This window comes from Macrobrachium nipponense, chromosome 38 (assembly GCF_015104395.2).
Source record: "Macrobrachium nipponense isolate FS-2020 chromosome 38, ASM1510439v2, whole genome shotgun sequence".
NCBI lineage: Eukaryota > Metazoa > Arthropoda > Malacostraca > Decapoda > Palaemonidae > Macrobrachium > Macrobrachium nipponense.
In genome coordinates, this window is record NC_061098.1 from 61,993,037 (window position 1) to 62,017,069 (window position 24,033).

At 38.9% G+C, this 24,033-nt stretch overlaps 1 protein-coding gene across 2 annotated transcripts in view; it reads right to left on the reverse strand.

Moving 5' to 3' along the window:
* Positions 1-23,546, reverse strand: part of LOC135209750 (trimeric intracellular cation channel type 1B.1-like) — a 37,582-nt gene extending 14,036 nt beyond the window's left edge. The window contains exon 1 of one of the 2 annotated variants that reach the window (XR_010313416.1): positions 23,255-23,546. Coding sequence is in view for 1 of the 2 variants with exons in the window: in XM_064242540.1 (XP_064098610.1) it covers positions 23,255-23,375 (121 nt within the window). In the remaining variant the exon portion in view is untranslated. The remainder of the gene's footprint in view (positions 1-23,254) is intronic. The other variant, XM_064242540.1, reaches the window with a different exon arrangement.
* Between the last annotated feature and the right edge of the window lie 487 nt (positions 23,547-24,033).

Sequence of the window (24,033 nt, forward strand, 5' to 3'; positions counted from 1 at the left end):
TCAGAATCCAAGCGCTTTTGTCTTTACTCAGACATTGTCAAGGAGCTAATGAAGTACAATTGGAGAGAAAGGTCTCAGGTACAAAACAAGATCAAGAATACCAGATGGTTAATTGTCAAAAGGGTAAAAATTAAATTAAATAATCCAGGATTATCGGATATCACACGGTCACAAGCATCAATATTCTGTGAGAACTGGGCAAATATCAAATGCATTATTCGTACATTTGAGAGATTTAGACCATCCTATGTTTCATCGAGCCAAATAATAGAAATGTTCTAATTTAAGTCTTGGTTTATTTAAACTTGATGCTTTCATTATGAAAAAAAGTTGTAGATAAATATAAGCAACAAAATTAATATATTCAGTTTTTACATGTTTTGGACTGTAAAGGTACTTTGTAATTTCGGTTAGGGTCAAATCTGTTTAGGTTTGTGACCGTGTGATATCCGATAATCCTGAATTATCTCTTTTAATTTTTACCCTTTTGACAATTAACCATCTGGTATTCTTGATCTTGTTTCGTACCTGAGACCTTTCTCTCCAATTGTACCTCATTAGCTCCTTGACAATGTCTGAGTAAAGATGAAAGCGCTTGGATTTCTGACTATAATTTTCCAGTGGGATTCGCTTATATATATATATATATATATATATATATATATATATATATATATATATATATATATATATATATATATATATATATATATATATATATATATATATATATATATATATATATATATATATATATATATATATATATATATATATATATATTATTGGTTTTCGTATGTAATCTGTTCCAGAATGTCAAGTCCGAAACAACAATTCCCATAAGAACTAATGTAAATCCAATAAACAAGTTCCAGGCACCCAAAAATATTACCAACAAATACTTTTCTAGAGAGTAAACACAATTTTACATAAAAAAACACTATGAGAAATAAATATAAATGACTGATGAAATGGATGAATAATCATTTAACATAACTCGTACCTATATGGAAGACTTGTTAGTGTATGGAAGATGGAGAAGAGGAGCGAGGGAGGAGAGAGGTTATTGTTTGGAAGGGAAATCAAGGATCTATCTAGGGTTACTTGTCCTCTTTGTTTTTTACTGCCACTATCTGGGGTTACTTTCTCTCTTTGTTTTTTATCTAGGCACTAGGACCAGCTTTGAGAAGTTTACTGGACCAATTATCCTCACAAACAAAACTGTTCAGACATTTGTTTCTAGTGTCTCTTTAAAATTTGCCTAAAGTGAAACAGGTATTGTCTTAAACATGTTGGGGACACATTACAACATCTTTGTTGGTATGATAATTCTTCACAAAATCTTTTACATCACTCCACTTTGCAAACATGTCCTTAATCACTGAAGTAGAACATTATGCATGCCCATTTGCTTTCTGAATTTTTCAAACCAACCTCTGCTGGCCTTAAATTCACTAACAGCAGCACTTTTAGACATTTTCTTACTGAGACTGGCATGCAATATCCTCCAATACTTTACTACAAGTTCTTTCTTAAATTCTAAGTTGTTTCTCTCCTTTTTTACAGAAGGGCTAGCACTTGGAACTTCCTTTGCACCCATAATTAATAGCTTATTTAGCAGTTGCACTCGAATGAACACAAAATAGCACACAAAACAATGAACACAACAGCAGAATGGGTCACGAGAGAACACGGAATGCTTTGTTTGGGCACATGGTATGGGGCCTAGCCACGAGGTAGGCCCTGGAAGAAGCATTTCCAGGCGTACAAAATCCAAGGATATGTATGAAACCTGAGTAAAAATTTAGTCGGAAAAAGTCTACAAAATCTGAATTGTACGAAAACCAAGTTTGACTGTACACACATACATACCCAATATATATATACAGTGGAACCTCTACATACGAAAGTCCCTATGTACGAAAAATCCAGGTTACGAAAGCAAAGACGAAGATTTTTTTGCTTCTGTGTACGAAAATAATTCAGGTTGCGAAAGGGTAAAGTCCGAGATTCGCCTGGGCTGCCCAGAACAATTTTAAAACTCGCACGCCGCCAACTCAGTAGACTCGCCACCATCCTCCCGCTCTCCCATTGGTTCCTGATGCCAGTCACCGCCGTAAGATCCTGCTCTCCTATTGGTCAGCATCTGTCCCATCATGTAAAGGCGTTCCTTGACCATTTTTTGCAGCAGCGTCATCGTAAACACCTGGAATTCATTCATTCACATATATTTCGTTTCAGAGTAAATTCGTGTTAGTGATTTCGCTTTCGTTGTACTGTAAGTTACTTTATCGTGTTGTGTGTGAACTTAATGACTGACGTTATTAGCCATGGGACCAAGAATGTTGCTGAAGTTCAAGGAAAGAAGAGGATGCTTTCTATGGAGACGAAGACGGAGATAATAAAGAAGTTTTAATGTTTTCTGCCATTTGTTAATGAGTTTTGTAAAGTTTAGTCTTAATGTTTTAGGCCATTTTTTTATGTTTCATAAAGTTAAGTGTTCATGTTTTCTGCCATTTCTCCTCCCCCTCTGTCGCCACTTTCGGACATCACCTCACTCGAAAGGTAAGGTTCCACATTTTACTACATATGTACGTACATGTACACACAGTATTTCTTGTACCCTGTACACTAATACACTTTATTTACAGGTACAGTAACGGTTAGGTTAAGTACTGAATGGTCCAAATTGTTGTATTTCATTATTTATTGGTCAATATAGCTTTGTCATAAAATTTACTGTGAGTTTTTGTAGGGCTTGGAATGAATTAGGCAATTTACATGTAAAACGTAGTTGTAGATACAAAAAAATCAGGTTACGAAGGCTGATTTGGAACGGATTAATTTCGTGACCTGAGGCACTACTATGCATATACGTACACACACACACACACTCATATATATATATATAGATATATATATATATAATTTTCACATAAATTGTTAAGGATTAAAAAAATTGTAAAGGATTACAAAATGAGGAATCTTCTCCCTATAGTAGTACCAATCTAGGGTGAGGGTTTTGTTGGGTCGAAAGTCATTTACGTGAGTTGCCAAACTTCCATTCTAAGGAAAATTTTATGGAATATAGGTCGTTGTTATATGCCAAAACTGAAGGGAATTAATCTGAAATATTTGCTAAACATGTTTTTTACGTATACAGTTGTTAATGATCAATATTCTTAAGTTTTTCAATATCATATTTGAGAAACGTGGCAAACATGTTGCCACATCTACAATCTCGATTCTCAGGTCAAGTATCGAAATCTGTATCTGTCAGTCAAGAAGAATACCCTTCGTTAATCTCTTAAGAATGGTCAAATCTTATAAGCTGGGGTCTTTATGGTGAAGGTAAGGATTAGCGGAATGAAAATATAGTTGGCGCTCAAACACATGTGTGTGTGTGATTAAATGCTTAAAAGATGTCTGTTATCTGAACTTTTCTATAAATTGAGAAATTTGGGGCCAAGTGAAAAGTTTCACAGCGAAACTAAACGATTTTGATATGGCAAACCTATCGGAACTTACTAAAGAAGCTCTGGGTACTGTGACACCTGAAAATTGGGAAAAGGCCGTAAGACATGCCGAGCAATTGCAAGTGGAAGATGCAGCAAAAAAATATATCTTGATTGATAAATATATTGATTCATTTATTGTAAGTCTTGACTCTTCTGATGAGGAATCTTCTGATGAGGAGTCCTCTTAAAGCATTCCTCTCTCTCTCATCTTTTTACGCTGTTCTGTACTGTTCTCTTTGAAAACCATTGTCAATGCATGCATCACGAGGTTAAATAGTGTATCATTATTATTCTTATTTATTAGATATACGGTATTTATTACTCGAATGTTTCTAAAATAAAGAAATAATTAATGTATGAAATTTATCATATCCATGATTTCCCTTTAGTTTTCTCTCATGTAGGTTGTTAATAAGTTATTGAAGAATAAAAAAAAGAACTGTTTCATATCTGAAGTTTTAATGCCAATACACACTATCTGAATAAAGGAAAAATAAATTTATACCAGCGAACCTTTCTAAGACAATTAGAGTGGGCATTCCCCTTTCACCACCCTCTGAAAGGAGGATAATCTGTACTGGACAGAGGTTAAGACCTAAGGGTAATGTTTCCCTTGGGTGATTAGTAAGAAATACAGAGCTTTGACTTTGGCCGCTTCTACAAAGAACTTTAAGATATGGCAACGCGTGTTTTCGTTTTTAGACACGCCCAAACCCTCACCTTAGATTGGTACTACTATAGGTTTATCATACCAAAGAACATTGCTATCAACTGATAAGTAAATTCTATAAGAATTATAAAAATCCAAAGTGTTTTACGTCATAGGATACTGACAGGGAATAACAAATTTCAGTTATAAGTATTCTGAACCTTTATTTAGCAAACATACCAATATTTACTATACACAAAATTCATCATACTAACATGAAATATACAATGTTCAAAGTCCCACCTTGAGATAATGAACAATCTATATTGAAAGAGTGGGCAAGATATTTCACAGGAAATGAAACTGTTTAGATTATAGTGAAGCTCTAAGATATATTTTAAATAAGAGAGACGAGGAAAACAAAACTATGTATATCTAAAAATCTTTCAACAAAACTCACTAAAAAGGAAGGTCCCATAAAGAGAATTACCACCGGAAATAAAGAGTAAAGTAACAACAAACCGGGGAAAATACTTGTTGAAACCACTCCTTCAAATATAGCACTTACTTTTTGCCCGGTGTTATGTCCGACAACCTTACAGGTGTTTGCTACAAAAATATGCCAACTTTACAGCTGGTTTCAAGCTAATCCTTTTAGGTGTCTTGCTATATCAAAGGTTAGAAGTAGTATATGCAACACAGATTTTGTTCAAATAAATGATACATTTTATTCTGAAGTACTAAATGTTTCCAAATACTATGATTATAATTTTGTATTTCTGTGCCAGGAAACTCTGAATATAATTCTGTATTTCTATAACTGTTTTCTTCAATACTAAATTATGTTAAAACTAATTTATATGAATATTATCAATTACCATCTCTTTATTACAATTATTCATAAAAACTAATCCTTGAATAAAATACAGTATAAATTACTAAGTAGTGAAAAGCAGAATATTGTATCTAGTTATTAATCAAAAATATATTACAATAGGCATACAGCTCTCAAATAAGCCTTATGCATCATGCAGCACAAACCAAGAGACAATGAAAAAAAGAATTCCCAACTGTAACTTGAGTCTTCAAATACCCAGCACATGTAGTTCTAAGCATGCATCAAGCTAATCAATAATATCCAGAGATTACAACGGAATAGCTTTGCCTTGAGTGACCCTCATAAGTAGAGATAACAGTGAAAACTTTCAAATGCTGATGAGAGAGAGAGAGAGAGAGAGAGAGAGAGAGAGAGAGAAGAGCGAGAGAGAGAGAGGAGAGAGAGATAGAGAGAGAGAGAGAGAGAGAGAGAGAGAGAAACTAACAAAGTGGCAACTTCTGGACAAGGTCTGAGATAAATATAGCTGAGGTGAAGCAGAGAGAGAAGAGAGGAGCCACGAAGAGAGAGAGAGACAGTAAGCCAAAACCTCCCTCACTTCTCTGAGACTATTTCCCCACCCAACATGGTACAATCAAGTAACAATGCCACAAGTATATCATATATATGGCTAGACTCATCTGTGTTACAGTCGTATGAAAGCCAAGAGTATTTAAAGGAATAATTTACAAACTCTTCAAAATAACAAAATTAATAAATTCTCAAGACTATGTCAACAATCATAAGCCTCCACTCTTCCACACATCAACAAAATAATGACCAAGCAAACCATACTTAGAGTGCAGGGAGACTGTACTCTGCTAGACACCATGCTATAAATACCCCTGAGTGCATCCCCCTCAACCTTCACTCTCCAATGACACTGGGAACACTAAAGCATCTGCTCTATTGTAGGTCCATTCTGCAGTAGGCCTAGCATTCAGTGATTCCTATATACATAACTGCTTATAATGTATGTACTGCATGATTTTATTTCAAACAAAGGAGTTAACTTTATTCCTACATTTACACCTAAGTAGAACGTGAATATCCATACTTTCTCATTTCTCACAGAATCTAGAAAATTACCAGTAATCAAGTACTTTCCTTTTTCTTAAATAATCATTCCTTACCATTTATTAAAATCTCTACAAGATTCTGAGCATCTGGACAGATACATACGTACAAATTCTATACCAATACTTTTAAGGAATAGCACAAGACTGAACATTAAATAAACACAAGTTCTTTAAAAAGTTAAATAAGTGCCAAAGCATTGAAATTTTGAAGGTTACTATTTCACAAAATGCTACCAAAATATCAACACAATATCACTAACATAAAACCAAATTACATGCATCCTTAAGTAAAGTGCCCTAAATCAGCTTCCAGACAATGAATTTTCTAGTCACAAAAAACACGATAATGAGGTATGTCCAACAACCAAATTTGTGAGCAAATTATATTTTTGGTCAACTATTACTGAAGTATTGTTCTGCTTTGAAGTTCACTGCTTTTCCAGGCATTGTCTTTTATATGACAGCTCAAAATGACAGTTTCCTTTCCCTTTAATGGTTAAGCACGAATAAAAAAGTAGTCAGTCATCTTCCATAAAATTTATTTCCACTACTGTGTCATGTGCTTGGACCCTGCGACTTATGTATGCTACTCTCTTCTGGATATGTAAATGAGAGGGGCAGGGGTAGGTAACAGTTAGCCATAAAATGATAAGTACATAAGTAACAGGTCAAAAACCAGATGAAAGCAGAGAGAACTCATTTCATATCCAACACCATAAAAAAAATGTATGTATACACATTAACATCTATGATGACAATGAGGAGTCACTTGCAATAACCAAAGATCACCAAATGACATATTAATGAAAGGGAGCATCTTTGACAATAACCACTTCTGGTACACAAAGGTTCAAAATCTATTCTCATTACCATACTTGTGCAACAAAATCCCTACCATTGGTGTTTGAATACAAATCCTTAATGATACAAATTGTGTAATTGTAACACCAAAGGTTGGATTCCTGAAGGATGTCAAGTACTGTACACTTTTCATAAAAGCTATCACGATCCAAGATTTCAACAAATGAAATTCAATGTCCAAATATTATTATATAAAAAATTTAGTAAAAGATTAACCAATTCTACAAATAAAGAAGTATAAAAAAGCAATTACAATTATGCTTGAAATGTAAAACCCCTTACCTCTGCTAACCAAAAAATGATCACTTGCAAGAATCATATGCGATTCTGCAGGTTGAGAGGATACAGATTCTTTCAGACTTTGTAATGATTATATACTGTTCCTTTCTCCTTGTGCCTTTACTATCTACCTTTGATACCAACCTATACTTCTTCAGGCCAGTGGGTTCAAAACTCCTAGCAGTTATTAATAATTGAAATCCCTGTACTATATGAAATTAACCAATACATAAAAGTAATGCAAAAAATGATATTGTAATGATACAATAAAGTTTGTTCATACTTACCTGGCAGATATATATAATTTAAGTACCCACCCACCTCCCCTCAGGAGACAGTGGAAATAAATTATGAATAGAAAATGGGAATGGTTCCTGATACCCGTCTCCCAGCGGCGGGAATGGGTACTAACCACCTGACTCCCACTACGTGTGTCGTAAGTTTTTAATTTCTGTCGGACTTCGGAAAATACAGCTATATATATATCTGCCAGGTAAGTATGAACAAACTTTATTGTATCATTACAATATCATTTTGTTCATGAAACTTACCTGTCAGATATATATATAGCTGAATCCCACCTTTGGTGGTGGGAAGAGACAGAATAGAATTTTTAGGAAACATATACATGCAGATAATTGATATCTTGGTTCCTTACCTGTTAGCATAGCTGGCTTCGTGGTTACTGCCACGTAAGTCTTGCTTGTGCTACTAGAGTTGCCAGCGAGGTAGAGACCTAAAAGCTGTGCACTCAAGATGATGTCAACGGGGGCGTGACCACGATGTGACTAGACCATTGACCATACAATGAGGGCAACGAAGTAAAAAACCACCTGGCCTAGTCTACCAAAGGTATTCCACTAAACTAGACTAAAGAAGGGAGATCCGCCTCGGGCGGTCAACCCCACAACCAAAAAACACACACAATTAAAAGCTCACCTAACCACTAAAGGAAAGGATGAGTGCTACCTCCTGCCCCCAAAACAGCACGTCTGGCCAGCGACGTATGGTCCAAGCGACGAGCAATGTTCGTATGTCGCTTTCACCTCCCGCAGGTAGTGTGAAGCGAACACCGAGTTGCTCCGCCAATATGTGGGCACTCAAAAATAAATGTCACTGAGTGCCATATTTTCTGTGAAAGGCTATCGAGGTCGAAATAGCCCTCACCTCGTGGGCATTCACTTTTAAAAGCTTCATGTCACTATCACTACATGTGGAATGAGCTTCCTTAATGGTGTCTCTCAAGAAGAAAGAAAGCGCGTTCTTTGACATGGGAAGATCAGGCTTCTTAACAGAGCACCACAAGTTGCCCGAAGGTCCTCTACCAGTCCTTCGTTCTGTCTAAATAGAATTTGAGAGCCCTGACAGGGCACAGGACTCTCTCTGGCTCACTACCCACGATCTCTGTCAAACCCTTGATTTCAAATGTCTTGGGCCAAGGGTTGGAAGGGTTTTCGTTCTTTGCTAAGAACATAGGGCTTAAAGAACAAACAGCATCAGAGTTCTTAAACCCAACATGCTTGCTTATAGCCTGGATCTCACTAACTCTCTTCGCCGTCGCCAGAGCAGTTAGAAAAAGTGTCTTCTTTGTAAGGTTTCTAAGCGAAGCTAAGTTGAGAGGTTCAAAATTACTGGACATCAAAAACTTTAGAACAATGTCTAAGTTCCAAGAAGAACTCTTGGTTGAGGTACCTTCGAAGTCTCGAAAGACTTCAGAAGATCATGAAGGTCTCTGTTATTGGCTAAGTCCAGTCCTCTATGCCTAAAGACTACAGAAAGCACACTTCTGTAGCCTTTTATTGTAGGCACCGCTAAGCGAACTTCATTCCTCAAGTAGAGAAGGAAGTCTGCGATCTGGCTCACAGAGGTAGAGGTGGAGGAAATGCCTTTCTTCCTGCACCAGCTCCGAAAAACAGCCCACTTGGATTGGTATACGGCAATAGAAAAAGGTCTCCTTGCCCGTTGCGATCGCTTTCGCCACAGGTCTTGAAAAAACCCCTCGCTCTGGCCAACTTCTGGATAGTCTGAACGCAGTCAGACTCAGAGCGGGGAGGTTTTTGTGATACCTCTCGAAGTGGGGCTGTTTGAGTAGATCTATCCTTGGAGGCAGAGTCCTCGGAAAGTCTACTAGAAAAGACATGACCTCTGTGAACCAGTCGGTCGCTGGCCAGAAGGGGGCGATGAGAGTCATCCTCGTTCCCTCTGATGCCGCGAATTTCCTTATTACTTCCCCTAGGATCTTGAACGGGGGAAAGGCATATACATCTAGTCCCGTCCAGTCCCAAAGAAGGGCATCTACTGCCACTGCTCCTGGGTCTAGAACTGGTGAGCAGTACAGCGGGAGTCTCGTTGTCCTGGAAGTTGCGAAGATGTCTACGAGAGGACATCCCCATAACTTCCACAACCTCTGGCATACTTCCTGATGAAGGGTCCACTCCGTCGGCAGAAGTTGACCTTGTCGACTGAGCAGATCTGCACGGACGTTTTCTACTCCTGATATGAATCTCGTCAGGATAGAGACGTCGTGTGCCTTCGCCCATAACAGGATCTCTTTTGCAAGGAAGAACAGGGATCGAGAGTGGGTTCCTCCCTGTTTCTTGAGGTATGCCAGGGCTGTGGTGTTGTCCGAGTTGATCTGCACCACATTGCCGGCGACTTCGTTCTGAAAGAACTGGAGCGCCAGATGAACTGCTGCCAGCTCCTTGAGGTTTATGTGCCAGGACACCTGTTCCCTCTCCAGGTGCCTGACACTTCCTCCCCCCCCAGTGTTGCTCCCCACCCCGCGGAAGACGCGTCGGAAAACAACACTAGGTCGGGGTTCTGAAGCTTGAGGGAAAGACCCTCTGCGAGCTTCAAAGGGTCGGTCCACCATCTTAGATGTTCCTTTACCTCTTCTGATAACACCAGAATTGAATCCAAAGTGTTTTGGTGCTTCCAATTGTCCGCAAGGAAGAATTGAAGAGGTCTGAGGTGCAACCTCCCTAGGGAAACAAACTTCTCCAGTGAGGAAATGGTCCCCAGCAGACTCATCCATTCCCTCACTGAGCATGATTCCTTCCCCAGAAAGGTTGACACTTTGCTTAGGCAATCTAGTTGTCGCCCCTGGGACGGAAAAGCCCGAAAAGCCACTGAGTCCATCTGAATCCCCAGATAGACTAAAGACTGAGAAGGGGTCAGATGTGACTTTTCGAGGTTCACCAGAAGCCCCAGGGACTTCGTTAACGACAAGGTCGTGTGAAGGTCCTCCAGACACCGGTCTTTCGAGGAGGCTCGTACGAGCCAGTCGTCCAGGTAGAGAGAGATCCTGACTTTGGAAAGATGAAGCCACCTCGCAATGTTCTTCATCAGTAGGGTGAATACCATCGGAGCAGTGCTGAGTCCGAAGCAGAGAGCCCTGAATTGAAACACTTTTCCTTTCAGGACAAACCGCAGGTATTTCCTGGACTGGGGGTGGATGGGGACGTGGAAATACGCGTCCTGGAGATCTAGTGAAGCCATCCAAAACCCCCGGTCTTAAGGCTCCCATCACTGACTGAGGTGTCTCCATCTTGAACCTCTGCTTGATGACAAAGAGGTTCAGGTTGCTGACATCGAGTACCGGTCGCCATTCCCCCGACTGCTTTGGCACCAGGAACAGTCTGTTGTAAAATCCGGGGGAATTCAGGTCGGAGACCTGTTCTACGGCGTGTTTCACGATCATCTGATCTAACAGATCGTAAAGCACTTGTTGCTTTTCTCCCCGATAAGCAGGTGACATGTCCCTGGGTGTCGTAGACAGCGGGGGTGGTTTCAGGAACGGGATCCGGTAACCCTTCTTTAAGATGTCCAAGGACCATTCGTCCGCACCTCTCTCTTCCCAGGCTTGCGCAAAAAGCTGAAGCCTGGCTCCAACCAGTGACTGAAGGACTTCTGTTTCACTTCTTGTTCTTGGCAAGCGCAGTGGCTCTGCCTCTGGAAGTGCCTCTTCCTCAAGGGGCTGGTCTCGAGGAAGAACTACCTCGAAAGGGCTTCGATTTCTTGAGAATCGAAACTCCCACCCCGAGGACGAAGGAACCGCAGGTCTCCTTGAAGATTGTGCGAGGAGATCTTGCGTGGCCTTCTCCTGTAGGCTGGTAGCAATGTCTTTTACCATAGCCTGGGGGAAGAGATGATCCGAAAAAGGAGCGAAGAGCAAATCTGCCTTTTGTGACGGAGAGACAGATTTAGCTGTAAAATTGCAAAACAGGGATCTCTTCTTCAAAAGCCCTGTGCAAAAGTGAGCTGTAAGCTCCTCCGAACCATCTCTGACGGCCTTGTCCATACACGACATTACGCTGGACAGCTCCCCCAGACTAATCGAGTCGGAACTCCTAGACTTGGCATCCAGAACTCCCAAACACCAATCTAGAAAGTTGAAGACCTCTAACGTCCGAAAGAGGCCTTTAAGGTGGTGGTCCATTTCCGTAGTAGACCAGGAAACTTTCGAAGAGGACAGGTGAGACCTCCTCGAGGCATCCACAATGCTAGCGAAGTCTCCTTGAGCTGACGAGGGAAGTCTATACCTACGTTCTTTCTCCCGTCTCATACCAAATGCCAGCCTTCCCACTAAGTCTCGAAGGAGGCAGGGCAAAAGAAGTCTTTCCCTGAGACTTCCTTTTCTCCATCCAGTCATGGACCTTACGAAGAGCCCTCTTAGTTGAAAGGGACTTCTTCATTCTGACAAATGCCGAGACCTTGTTGATCTTGGAAGAAGAAAGTTGTGAAGGAGGAGAGCGAGGAGCTTCCGGATGAAACGTATCTCCAAACTCCGATTGAAGAAGGCGGGTCAATATCTGGTAGTCGGAAGAGACTGCCAGCCAAAAGGGTTTCTCATCATCCACTTCAAACCGAAGCGGTCGCTAACCCTCTGCTTCCGACACAGGTGAAGTTGGAGGAAGTAAGGCTGAACTAAGACCATCTGGTCTAAGTTTCCAAGAGGAGCGTTGCTGTGAAGTGGAAGGCAAGCTGACTCCTTAATAGAAAACTCCGGTCGTCTCTCTAAGACCCGAAGTAACTTGCAAAGTCTCATCAAAAACAGGTGGGAGACGACTAAAATCCACATCCTCGTCCACCCGAGCGTCCGCTGGCGCACACCTGGCGTCCGCTGGCGCACACCTGGCGTCTACTGCGCACGCCCTGGATGTGACTAGCGCGGGATTGGCGTCCACTCGCGCGCTGCTGGCGTCCGCTGGCGTCCGCTGGCGCACGCTTGGCGTCCACTGGCGTGCGAATGACGTTTACTAAAGCGCGCTTAACATCTCGCGCGCGCTCTGCTTCCGCCGGTGCACTCTTAGATGCCACTGGCGTTCGCTTGGCTTCCGACCGAGCGTCAGGATCCTGAACTTGCACCGAAGCGTCCACGCAAGTATCGAGCTCTCGCACCGCAAGTTTACGAGCGGGTAATACCGCTTCATGCTCAGAGCGAGCAAATTCCTCTTCACGTCCTCTAGAGAGCCGCTGGGGAGTCGCACGAACTCTAGCAGGCAAAGAAAGTGGAGAGATAGACGAGCGAGGAGAGGGAGAGGGAGACCTTCTAGATCTCTTCACAGGAAGACGGTCATCCTTTCTCCTGGGACGTGGTTGCGTCCCTTTCTTAGAAAGAGCATCAGCAAGTTGTTGCTGCAAAGAGCGCAGGATCTTCTCAGTAGGAGAGGATTCCTTGTCAGGTGACGGGCTGATCCTGTGAGAAGACGAGGGGCGAGGGGACGCCTTCTTCCTTCTCCCAGAAACTGCCGTTGCACGCGCTCGAGAGCGACTGGGGCGCTCAACAAAGTCATCATCCGATGAACCTCTTACATTTCTTCTGTGGCGGGAAGGCCTGCGAACCCACTCTCAGCTCAGGTGCTCGAAGATCGCCGCTCGAGAGCAAAAAAACTGGACGTGAACGCGTCACGATCACCACGCTCCTTTCAGCGGGCGTGAAACAGAATGAGAGCTCCACCCCTTGTGCGGGGAGGAAGCCTCTGAAGAAGAGAAACACTCTTTCAGGAGACGTGCACGCGCACACTCCTTGGCAGTCTGGGTAGCGTCAACAGATACTGCCGAAGGCACGTCAGATCGGTGGGCGTTCCCCGTAACCCTCCTGCGGCTTTCGACATGCCCTCTCCCTGAAACCTGGGAGTCCGGCAGCGGTCTAGGCCTAGAGGCGAAATGGGGCCGATCTGACGCACCCTCCACAATCGAAGGAGCACTGTCACTGCACTTTGCACCTTCACTTTTGCCTTCTAAGGCGAGCACTTTAGATTCTAAATTACGAATCGACTCTAAGATAAGTGTAAGGGTATTACCCTCCACAGACACTGGTCCAGGGCCCGAAGGCAACACTACAGGGTTAGGAGTAGTGATTAAAAGAGGGTTAGTAGGAGAAGCATGAACTTCCTGACGTTTACCTGAAACGCTCCTGGAGGAAGACCTCCTTAACCTATCCCGTTCAAGCTTGCGCAGATAGGACTCATACGCATCTCCATCCAGAATCAGAAAGACACTCATTCCTTGCAGCGACTTTCATACATACAATCATGCTCTCTGCAACTCTTACACAAAGTATGAGGGTCTACTGATGCTTTCAGTAGCCTACCTCGACAATCACTCTTGGTACAAAACCTGGCGCTAGCCGAACTAGAACCAGACATCTTATTTAAAGAGAAATCAAGCCAGAATCAATCAAATCCACAATTAACGTGTGCCTAGCCACCGATCCAAAAGTCAAGATACCAAAAAATCAAAAAGGGGTACTTATAGTAGCCAAGTTTCCTAAATTCAAGACGGAGGTGCTGAAAACTGTGTTTACAACACCGGCGACAGAAAAATTATGAATAGAAAATGGGAATGGTTCCTGATACCCGCCTCCCAGCGGCGGGAATGGGTACTAACCACCTGACTCCCACCCACTACGTGTGTCCCGTCAAGTTTTTAATTTCTGTCGGACTTCGGAAAATACAGCTATATATATCTGACAGGTAAGTTTCATGAACAAACTACAGATTAATGGGAAACTCAGTGATATAAAAGGAAGGAGGTTTGAGGGAGATAATTCATCTGTCATCTCTAAGTTTAACTGAATTCGCACACAAAAACAAGTAGCAATGATTTGGGGTTGGGAAAATTTGAAAACAGACCAAAAATAAAATACATGTACTCTACATTTAGCTAAAGCTCAAAACTCTAAGCAAAGATGCAATGCATTAACACCCTAAAGCAATTCTCCTTGTATTTCATAATTATATTTTACTAGTATTTTTATCTATTTATTAATTTGTTAATTTACTTTCTCTTTTCTAATAAATGATCTCTTCTTTCTACATTTCCTATTACCTTCTGTTACTTCTTCTAAATGAACATCCTACTCTTTGGAAGCTTAAATTTCAAGTCAATGGCTCCAATGGGGTTCCATGTGAACAGGGACATTATTAATACTAAGTAATAATACTGTAACAATATAACAATAATAATAATAGTACTAATAATAATAATCCCTATCTTTTGTCACATACTTAATTTCAATCTTGAGCAGCAATTTATCGTGAACTTTGCGCCTAAACCAGAATTTGAAAAATGGACTTTATTTATTTACTTATTTTTTTTAAGAGCAAGTAAGATCATTCTTCCCAACCTACAAAATACAGCAAATGGTTCAGATCATGTGAAGATTAGTGAACCCACTATTTTTCAAGACAATATTATACCACTTTGATCCAATGGTTCCCAACCACCTTTTGTGTTATCACTTCCTACATCGTGCCGATTTGCTACATTCCTGAGCTGAGGTATTGATCAGGTTTAACATGACATTTAAGAACACAATAAAGTTCAACACACAATAAATCTTTTTTTACATATATACTTTACATTGTGCTGGAATGCTCCTCAAATGCCTGGTACATGACACAGACTTACTGAGAGGAATAAAACACATCCTACCACTTGACAATAGCATTTCCAGTCATGATGCATCTTTAAATGACTTTGTACCAGTAAACTTTGTAGTTCTAATAAATTTCATCAAATAGTTCTTTTGATGGCATACATAACTATTTCTAAGGAAAAATAAAGTAATGAAAGTAGAGTGCTGCACAAACACCACATTATATAACAAAAAAATTCCTTATCCAAAACATCCACAAATCTACATACTTATCTCAAACATTACTGAATGATTTAATAGATCAAAGAAAAAAAAAGCATGCTAGATTCACTAGCATTTAAATCAGCAATGAGACACCCCACTTGGACTACGCTATACATATTTAAATGTTTAAATAACTCCCTAGCATTTGAAAGATAAATGAAATAGTAGCAATGTTTCATCAAGACTTTTCAACAACCTATGACTTTTAATTTCAATCCAAAATCTGTACACTATGTAGAGGGAAAAAGGAATGTGAAGAAAACAAAAGATTGTATCACAAATACTTCACACTGCCTGTACACTTAGTTTTTAAAAATCTCAACCTCTATGTTGCATGTATTAAAACCTTGTTCATCAGAGATTGCCCTCATTTACGGAAATACAAATTCCATTAATTGTTTCAGCACAAAACGTGAGCAGGTGAGGCTTCAGTGCTGTGTTGGTAATTGTACAGGTATCCCACATAAAATTCCTGGCACCCTGCCACTCCTGCTACTTGTGGAACCGAGTGCAATATCATTCTCTCTCTCTATGTCAGTTCCTGATCCCTCTGATGTCCATTGGAACCTTACAGACATACAGCTCTATAAATTTTAGACTGATCATATGCTGCTGCCAAGATACCATTAGAAAATGTAGCCAATGACCAAACAATATAACATAAGAAACACCAGTGCAACTGGACAACAACCAAAATGTCCGGCAAAGACAGTGACCGTCCTTGCCAGGGTTCTGGTGGTTTCAGTCAGGTAAAACTCATGAAATTCCTCAGAACATACCAAGAATGAGAATTAATAAAATTGAACAAAAGTGACATTAATTAACATTGTTAGGTTTACTGAATCAGAAGAAAACCTAGAAAAAATGTAGTTTTTGACAAATAGAAAATGAAATAAGAGTATGGTACAACTGAAATTGGTATTAATGACTACAGTAATTATTCAAATGAACAACAATAAAGAAATAAGAATGGCACACAAATTATACATAATAATTTGTTCATCCTCACTCAAAATACCTAGATGCATTTCATATTCCTTTCATTTATAAGATTTTAAACAAGTGTGAATACAAGATGTTAAAAAACTGCTATAAAAAATTAAAAGAATGCTAAGAATCATCACTTGAGTGTGGTAAGAAAGCTATCTAAAATTACAAAATTGCAGAATATTGTAGTGTACAGAGGCTGGAAAATACACCAAGACCTAACTGTGATGGTTTGGGCATAGGATGAAGAGAGCAGTTGATCAGAAAAGTAGTCGTTATGGAAATATGTGAATAAAGATCAAAAGGAAGGCTACGAAAAAAAAAAAATAGAAAATGGCCTAAACAAAGACCTATGTATATCACTAGATAGGACCAAGGAGAGAACTACTAATTGCAAATCTAACCCCGCTTATCAATGCTGTACACACACACACACACACACACACACACATACAGAGAGAGAGAGAGAGAGAGAGAGAGAGAGAATGTTTATTAAATACTGTAACAGAGAAAAAGCAGTTATGTCCAATTAATAAACATTAGGAAGTACAGTACCCTATTACATATGCCATGTCAATTCCAACAATTGCACAAACACATATTGGGGTTAACTAAAAACAAAAGGTGCCCTAATGAGGCTGTACAAAATTACTCATTTGTGCCTTAAAGAAACATCAAAGCTAAATGCACAAATTCTTTTACTAAAATCACCACTATTTGGTTTTATAAAATATATACATATTTTCATATTAAAAAATGACAAAATATGAAATGTCATTTTTATCACCTTTCTCATGCACATCATCAGAGTATGCATACAACTAATGCCACGAAAAACCCTACGATGGTGAAATACTCATCCTAAATCCTTAAACCACAATACAGCCCAACTTACAAAATATTAGCTTTCAAATGCCATTCACACAAGCATGTAGAATTAGGTTTGTGTTGTATCAATGAGAAGCATTACTAATTCTGTTCTACAATCATCTCAAGAGTAATAAACAACAACAACATGCTATTAAGAATGCAAAGCATCATCAAAATACACCACTGAACACTTCAAGAGAAACTGCAATCTGCACCTTGAACAACTTGACACATTATTCATTTCATGGAAAATTTGCCTATTCACAGTATTTTACACTGAGGAATATTAACAAATTGCTGTATTTTCATAATTTTTGTGACTAAATGCACTTTTTGTGGTAAAACTATTAAAATAATCAGGTATAAGCATTTTTAGTTTTTTTTTAGACTATCAAAATAGGCAGTTCTAACAATTTAGAGAGGTTTAATGGAGGGTCTGAATTGTGACATTACTGCTAGCATTCATTAAAATACTGGCAGAAGTAATAATTCCATTTCTAAAAATACACTAATTGATGGTAGTATAGTATATACTGAGTTTGTTTTTTTACCTTTTTTCAAAAGATGGATCACTGAGCACACACTATTTTATGTACAAACAGAGAATCAGTGTAATTCCAATTAATGACATTAGGATATTCCCTTTTCATACATCCTTATTTTTCTACAAAATCTGAAGACTCCAGCTAAGTAAAAATCCGATTATATATATATATATATATATATATATATATATATATATATATATATATATATATATATATATATATATATATATATATATATATATATATACAGTACTATATTTGAATTCTACTTTCTGTTTTTCTAACAATAAATAGCCTATTCAGTCACCAACAACTTATAACAAATGATGTACAATTTTAACAAATTCAAGGAAGTCCAATGTACTTCCTTCATACCAATTTATTTCAAAATTATTAAAATAAAAGCTACTATGCATGCATACCTAACTTACATTTCATGTCCATATAAGTCTGAATTTCAGTGTTATTGTAAAATACCCAATGGCTAAGGAGGCATACATTGATTGTGCAAGGCCACGGAAGGTTGTGGAATGTAGGGTTAGGCCGATAATCCTCTTATCAGATAGCCTGAGGTGGGAGTCACACAGCAAATTATAACACCTCTTGGAAACCGATGGATTAAGGTTTGGCATCCTTAACATTATCTGATAAGAAAATAAGTAACAAAAGGCCTAATATGAGCAAACAACAGGCCTAATATGAGTGAACAAAAGGCTTAAATGAACAAACTTCTAAACAACAGAATATGTATTATGTTACAAACCAATTCTAAACTGTACCCAAACATGCAAACAGGTTTAGATTTCTTAAAGTAATTTCACAGCATCAAAAATATTAATTATAACTATTGAAAGAATAACTTCTTGTAATCATCTGTCAACAAATTACAATATATGGTACCCATTCATAAGCACCAAGCTAGTGCAAGCTAAATACAAAAAACTAAAGTCCACCAACTTACAGTAGTATACCTGGCTTTATCCAGTATTCCTAGGGCATGTGATAATAAGCATACAATATAAAACTTCACCACTGTAATGCCATCAAAGCACTTTCTGCCAAATAGCAGGCTTAAATTAAATTCCGTATTTTAAAAGGTTTCATCCTAGCCACAGCACTCAGAAGAGATCAAGCTCAGTCAGCATCAGGGCAGAGGAAAGAAGAAACATCTTTACTGATTGCTGTGGAATGCAGCATTCGTACTTGTAAAGTGCAAGGAAATAAGGTCTCTCAGCATTCATGAAGGCACTCTTATGAGAATACTACACCAACAGGATAATCTGACATGGCTCAGTATAATGGATGCTCAGCTTTCCATTTCCCATAAACTGTGGCAAGCAAGGCTAGTATGCACAAGATACGTAAGGACACAATGGTATCCAAGGGACCAGGCTAAGTCATAGTAGCAAAGGTTAAGGTATATTAATCAGTATGGAACAGTCCCTACTGTGCCCCCTAATTTCTTAAAAAAGGGATTATCATTAAACTGCTTGAACGAAAGTTATGAAACTAATGACCAAAGCAATGCCAAAGACCAAACTAAGTGCCAGTATCTCAGATAGTATTTGGTTGGGTTAGTGTACAAAATATTATAAGAAGGGTACAAACGGAGGAAATAATTTTTTGCCACCAGCACACTCACCCCCAAGCCAGGTATTTCCACCCTAGGCCAGGTTAGGATAGAAACATGGGTATCAAGTTTACATTTTACATGTTCCTCCAGTGATGACATTCTATATGAGGAGAGCTTGTTTGTACAATTGCCTGTATTCTGCTTTTGTTATCGCTCAGAAATTAGAAATTACTTCTACAGCACCCCCATCAAAAAGCACTAGTTTCCCAGAGTGGGGTCTTTACATTTCCTGATCAGCTATGAGAGGGGTTATAATGAACAGGTTATGAGCTATCAAACAGTAGAAGAGCAATAGATATACTCTTAGATTTCCAAAATGCCTATGACAAAGTTGTACACAAGAAACTTATGACAAAAGTTAGAACTTTAGGAATTGTGAGAGAAATAGCAGACTGGATCCAAGATTTGCTAACTAATAAAAAACAGAGTTGTAATAAATGGTGAAGAATCAGAATGGGTCCTCAGGGTTCTGTCCTTGGCCCACTTTTGTTTTTTATTTAAATTTATGACACTGATGTATACATAGGCTTAACTAGAAGGATAGCCAAATTTGCACATTACACAAAAACTAGGTGTATGTGCAGCAGACCCAGATAGAATTTAAAGTTTAAGAAATGATCTAAGGAGACTAGTCAAACAGATGGCAAAAGCCTTTGAACCTGGATAAGTGTAGTGTTACAAATTGGAACAAACAACCTTCATGCAAACTAGGTACATGCTTCTTAAGAATGGCTGAAGAGAACATGAACTTAGAGTGATTATTACCATGGACTCATAAATCTACAAAACGATGCATAAAAGCTGAAAAGAAGGCACAGAAACTAGTGGGATACACAAAGTGGTAGTTCAAATACAGACAAGAAAATAGTGCTGCAGCTCTACACATCAAGTTAGATCACATCTCGAATATGCCATACAATTTTGGTCACCAACACTAAGAAAGTACATAAAAAAAGACAACAAGTGGTACAAGCAAGAGCCACAGAAATAATTCCATCCACCAGGCAAATAGTTTACCAAAGACTGCTAGAGAGCCTGAACATGCATGACTTAGAAACATAACGATTGTGATGATAACTAATAGACATTCAAACTAATGAAAGGTTAAACAAAAGTAAACAGTAACCTTAGACATTAAACAAAAAACAGACAAGAAATAATGGATGGAATCTAAAACTGAAGAGATACAGCACATCTAGTTGTGGGAACTTCTTCACATACATATAAGATATGTTATGTGACATGGAATAAACTTCCACCATAAATTGTAAACAGCAGCATTGTGGAAGTTTAAAAAAACCGTACAAAATCATTAGAACACTGAATGAATTGAGAACTCTGCTCCTAGAGATTAGTGAGCCCATGATGTCTCCTCAGATGGACTAATAAGTCTTTGAGATAGGGTTAGTTGAGAGATCTGCAGACAGTTCCCACACTTCCAAAACCATTACTCCAAATAACAAAATGCATAGAATAAAAGTTGTCCAAAATTCCAAAATATACCCGAAAAGTCACTTATCCGACCAAATTACACCAAAATGCCACCTGCTGAGATTTCCCGTAAAACATAAATTTTTCTAAGTACCCACTTGATGTGAACGGTGACACGGCAGTCGGAGCTCCCGTAGTTCTTGAGTTGGCCATGGACAGGCGCTGTACGTCAGCCCGCCCCCAACGAGGGAATTTTAAATCAAACCAATCCTGTATCAGGTTGACCCAGGTCATTCCCAAGGGACATGGATTAACTGCCTTCCAACCAATGAAAACTTGTCCCATGAATATGAATCATACACTCATACCTGCATGCACAGAATTCGCTCTTTCCGTTGTTTACCACTGTCATGGATAGAACACATGAAGAATTGTTTCCTAAAAGTGTAACAGCAGACGAGTTCGATAACTATACGCATTTGTATATTAGTATTCTGATAGAGTTTCTACGCAACACCGACGAATCGCAGTGGCGTGTTCTTAAACGGAGCGCGCTACCGGGACACGGTACGCAGAAAGAACTTTCCAAAAGCTATTTTTCTACGTACCGTATCCAGAAGCGGTATCTACAAGATGTTCCGTGCCCATTTCGGACATTTCTGAATTTGATCAAATGTGCCTATCCACTCAAAAGTCGCCCGACATCCCCCATCTCAGATTTGATTTCCCGGTCCGAAACAATAAGACCAGGACCTTCTACCAGAGGGGCACGTGATTCCCCACCCATTTCAAAGAGGCCGAGACTGTTGCCTTCATATACCCCTTTACCGTTTGATGTTTTTTAGGCTTTATTTTCACTGGGTCAACTACAAAAACATTGTTATTAGCAATTATACTGTTCCCCTTCTCATTTCCAAATATGCATTATACATGTAGTTACTTTATTTAAGATTTTTTCCCACGAAAATCGATCGTCTGTGGATATGTAGTCGCTCCCCTAATCCTAATCCTTGTAGCATACACTGCTAGTTACTAGATGAGATTAGGTTTGGGTGTCTCATTTTAAAATAATTCTTCTCTTTATTTATATTATGACACCATGTGCAACAATTATTCCTCTCACCCATACAGACTACACCTCCCGTTTGTACTGCTCAAAGTAACTCCTGGCATGACTGCACAACTTGGCATGTGTTTTAAAATTTTAGTCTTTTCTTGGGTACATGTGCGTAAAATCTTTTCTTGCCTTAATACACACTTCAAGAAGGGGTCCATTGCTAAATAAAACTGTTGAGCAGTTAATATCAATTTACATTTTTAATTTTCCTTATGTGGAATACAATTGAACATGTAGTGTTCCATAATTTGTTAAACATTCTATTTTTTTTTATATACATAAAGCAGCTCATTATTTCACATGTTACTAGCCCTAGCATGCATGTCTTTATTTATTATCATTACTTTGTCACAGATTCTGAGATATGACACAACTTGTAAATGAGATACCTAACTGATGCTTTCCAACAAGATATTTCCTTTCAAAGTGTCTAAATAATATTTTCTCTAGTAGATTTTCATTTCAGGCAAATTTAATAAGCATTTCATTCGTAAATAGCTGGTTAGCTAATTCATTAAACCCCCTTGTATCCCACTAAGAGGGGGTATGACAGTGATAAGGGGGGGGGTGGATTTTACAGTGAGCTAACAAAGGATTCCAGATGGAAATTTACATAAAATTACCTAGTCACAATTATACATGTGTACCCAATTATGCTACATAGGTAGGTAGTACTACATAGCCTGCCAATCATATGATAGGTAGGTACTTATGCCAAGCATAGCCTCCTGTACCTCAAACTAACAAAAATTGGGCTTGGGGAACTGTGGATACTTTGACATTTGACCTTCCTTGCCCTTTCAACAACCAGACCTGGCTACTTTCACTAACCTGGTGAGTGGCACCAAAAAGCCCTTACGGTAGGTTTAAGCGGGCATCACTTGAAAAAAAAAACCTAACCTAAAATACAGAGTTGGGTTTGGTTTAGTGTGCTAGGCTAATTAGAGCGTTTAGCTTTGTAGACCTTTTTAAGGTTAAATATAGTAATGTTTAAAGGGTTAGCCTTAACATTAAATATAAGGTTATAACTACCTAGTATTAGATATAAGGTATTTGCCAAAAAAATTATTTGTGTAAAGGTCAGGCACACAAAGGCTAAGTTCATTAGGTAAGGGTATTTTGCCCCAGAAAAAATTATTTGTGTAAAAGGGCAGGCACACAAAAGGACTCAAGTTCATTAGGTAGTAGTTGCAGAACAATGAAAAAATTATGACATAAGTTAATATGGAACAGATTTAAACAAGCACACAGAAATATCTCACCGGTGGCCAAATCTTCTCGCACGTACAGACAGCAAATAGCACAGTGAGCGATGTCAAAGTACGGGTACATTTTCAACTTAGTGACCTGGTTGGCCATCTCTAAGAAGGCTTCGGGATCCATGATGGATGATTTTTTAAATTATCCTCCTCCTCGTTCTCCGACGTCCGTTACCGTTTCGTTTTCCCCAAGTCTGGACACCCACGAATGAAAAAATAAAGAGACGAGGGGCACGTGAGAGAAAGTTCCGTTGAGAGGAACGCGATATCTCTGCCACACTCGTTGGAATAGACCCCCTGGCAGACGACGCGATGAGATGTCATCTACTAATAATTTCAATTTTTATCTAGCTTTTTATACAATTTTTATATTGATAAACCAATTAATATTATAATTAATATTATTATGATAAAACTTATGCTTTAAAAAATTAGACTCATACATATAAACAATCAAAATTATAAAAGCATCAAGCAACTCTTCTCAGAGACGCATGCGCACGGCAGCAGACGACAAAAATAAACTTTTTAAGAAAGTGGTAAAGTCATTACTTTCAATGTTATTATTAAAATAGGCTGGTCAATAAAGTTAAGATATTGTTATTTTACCTATGTTACATTGATTCTTTAAGTATTTGAAAATTATTTTTAATCTGACCATACTCAGTGCCCTGTGCTGTACGATCATCTCATGTTTACTTTGTCAAAAGAGTATTCTGGGCAAGTAGCGCGGCTTACAAGATGTTAATACTATATTCTAGAGTACGTTCATCGTTGGCGGC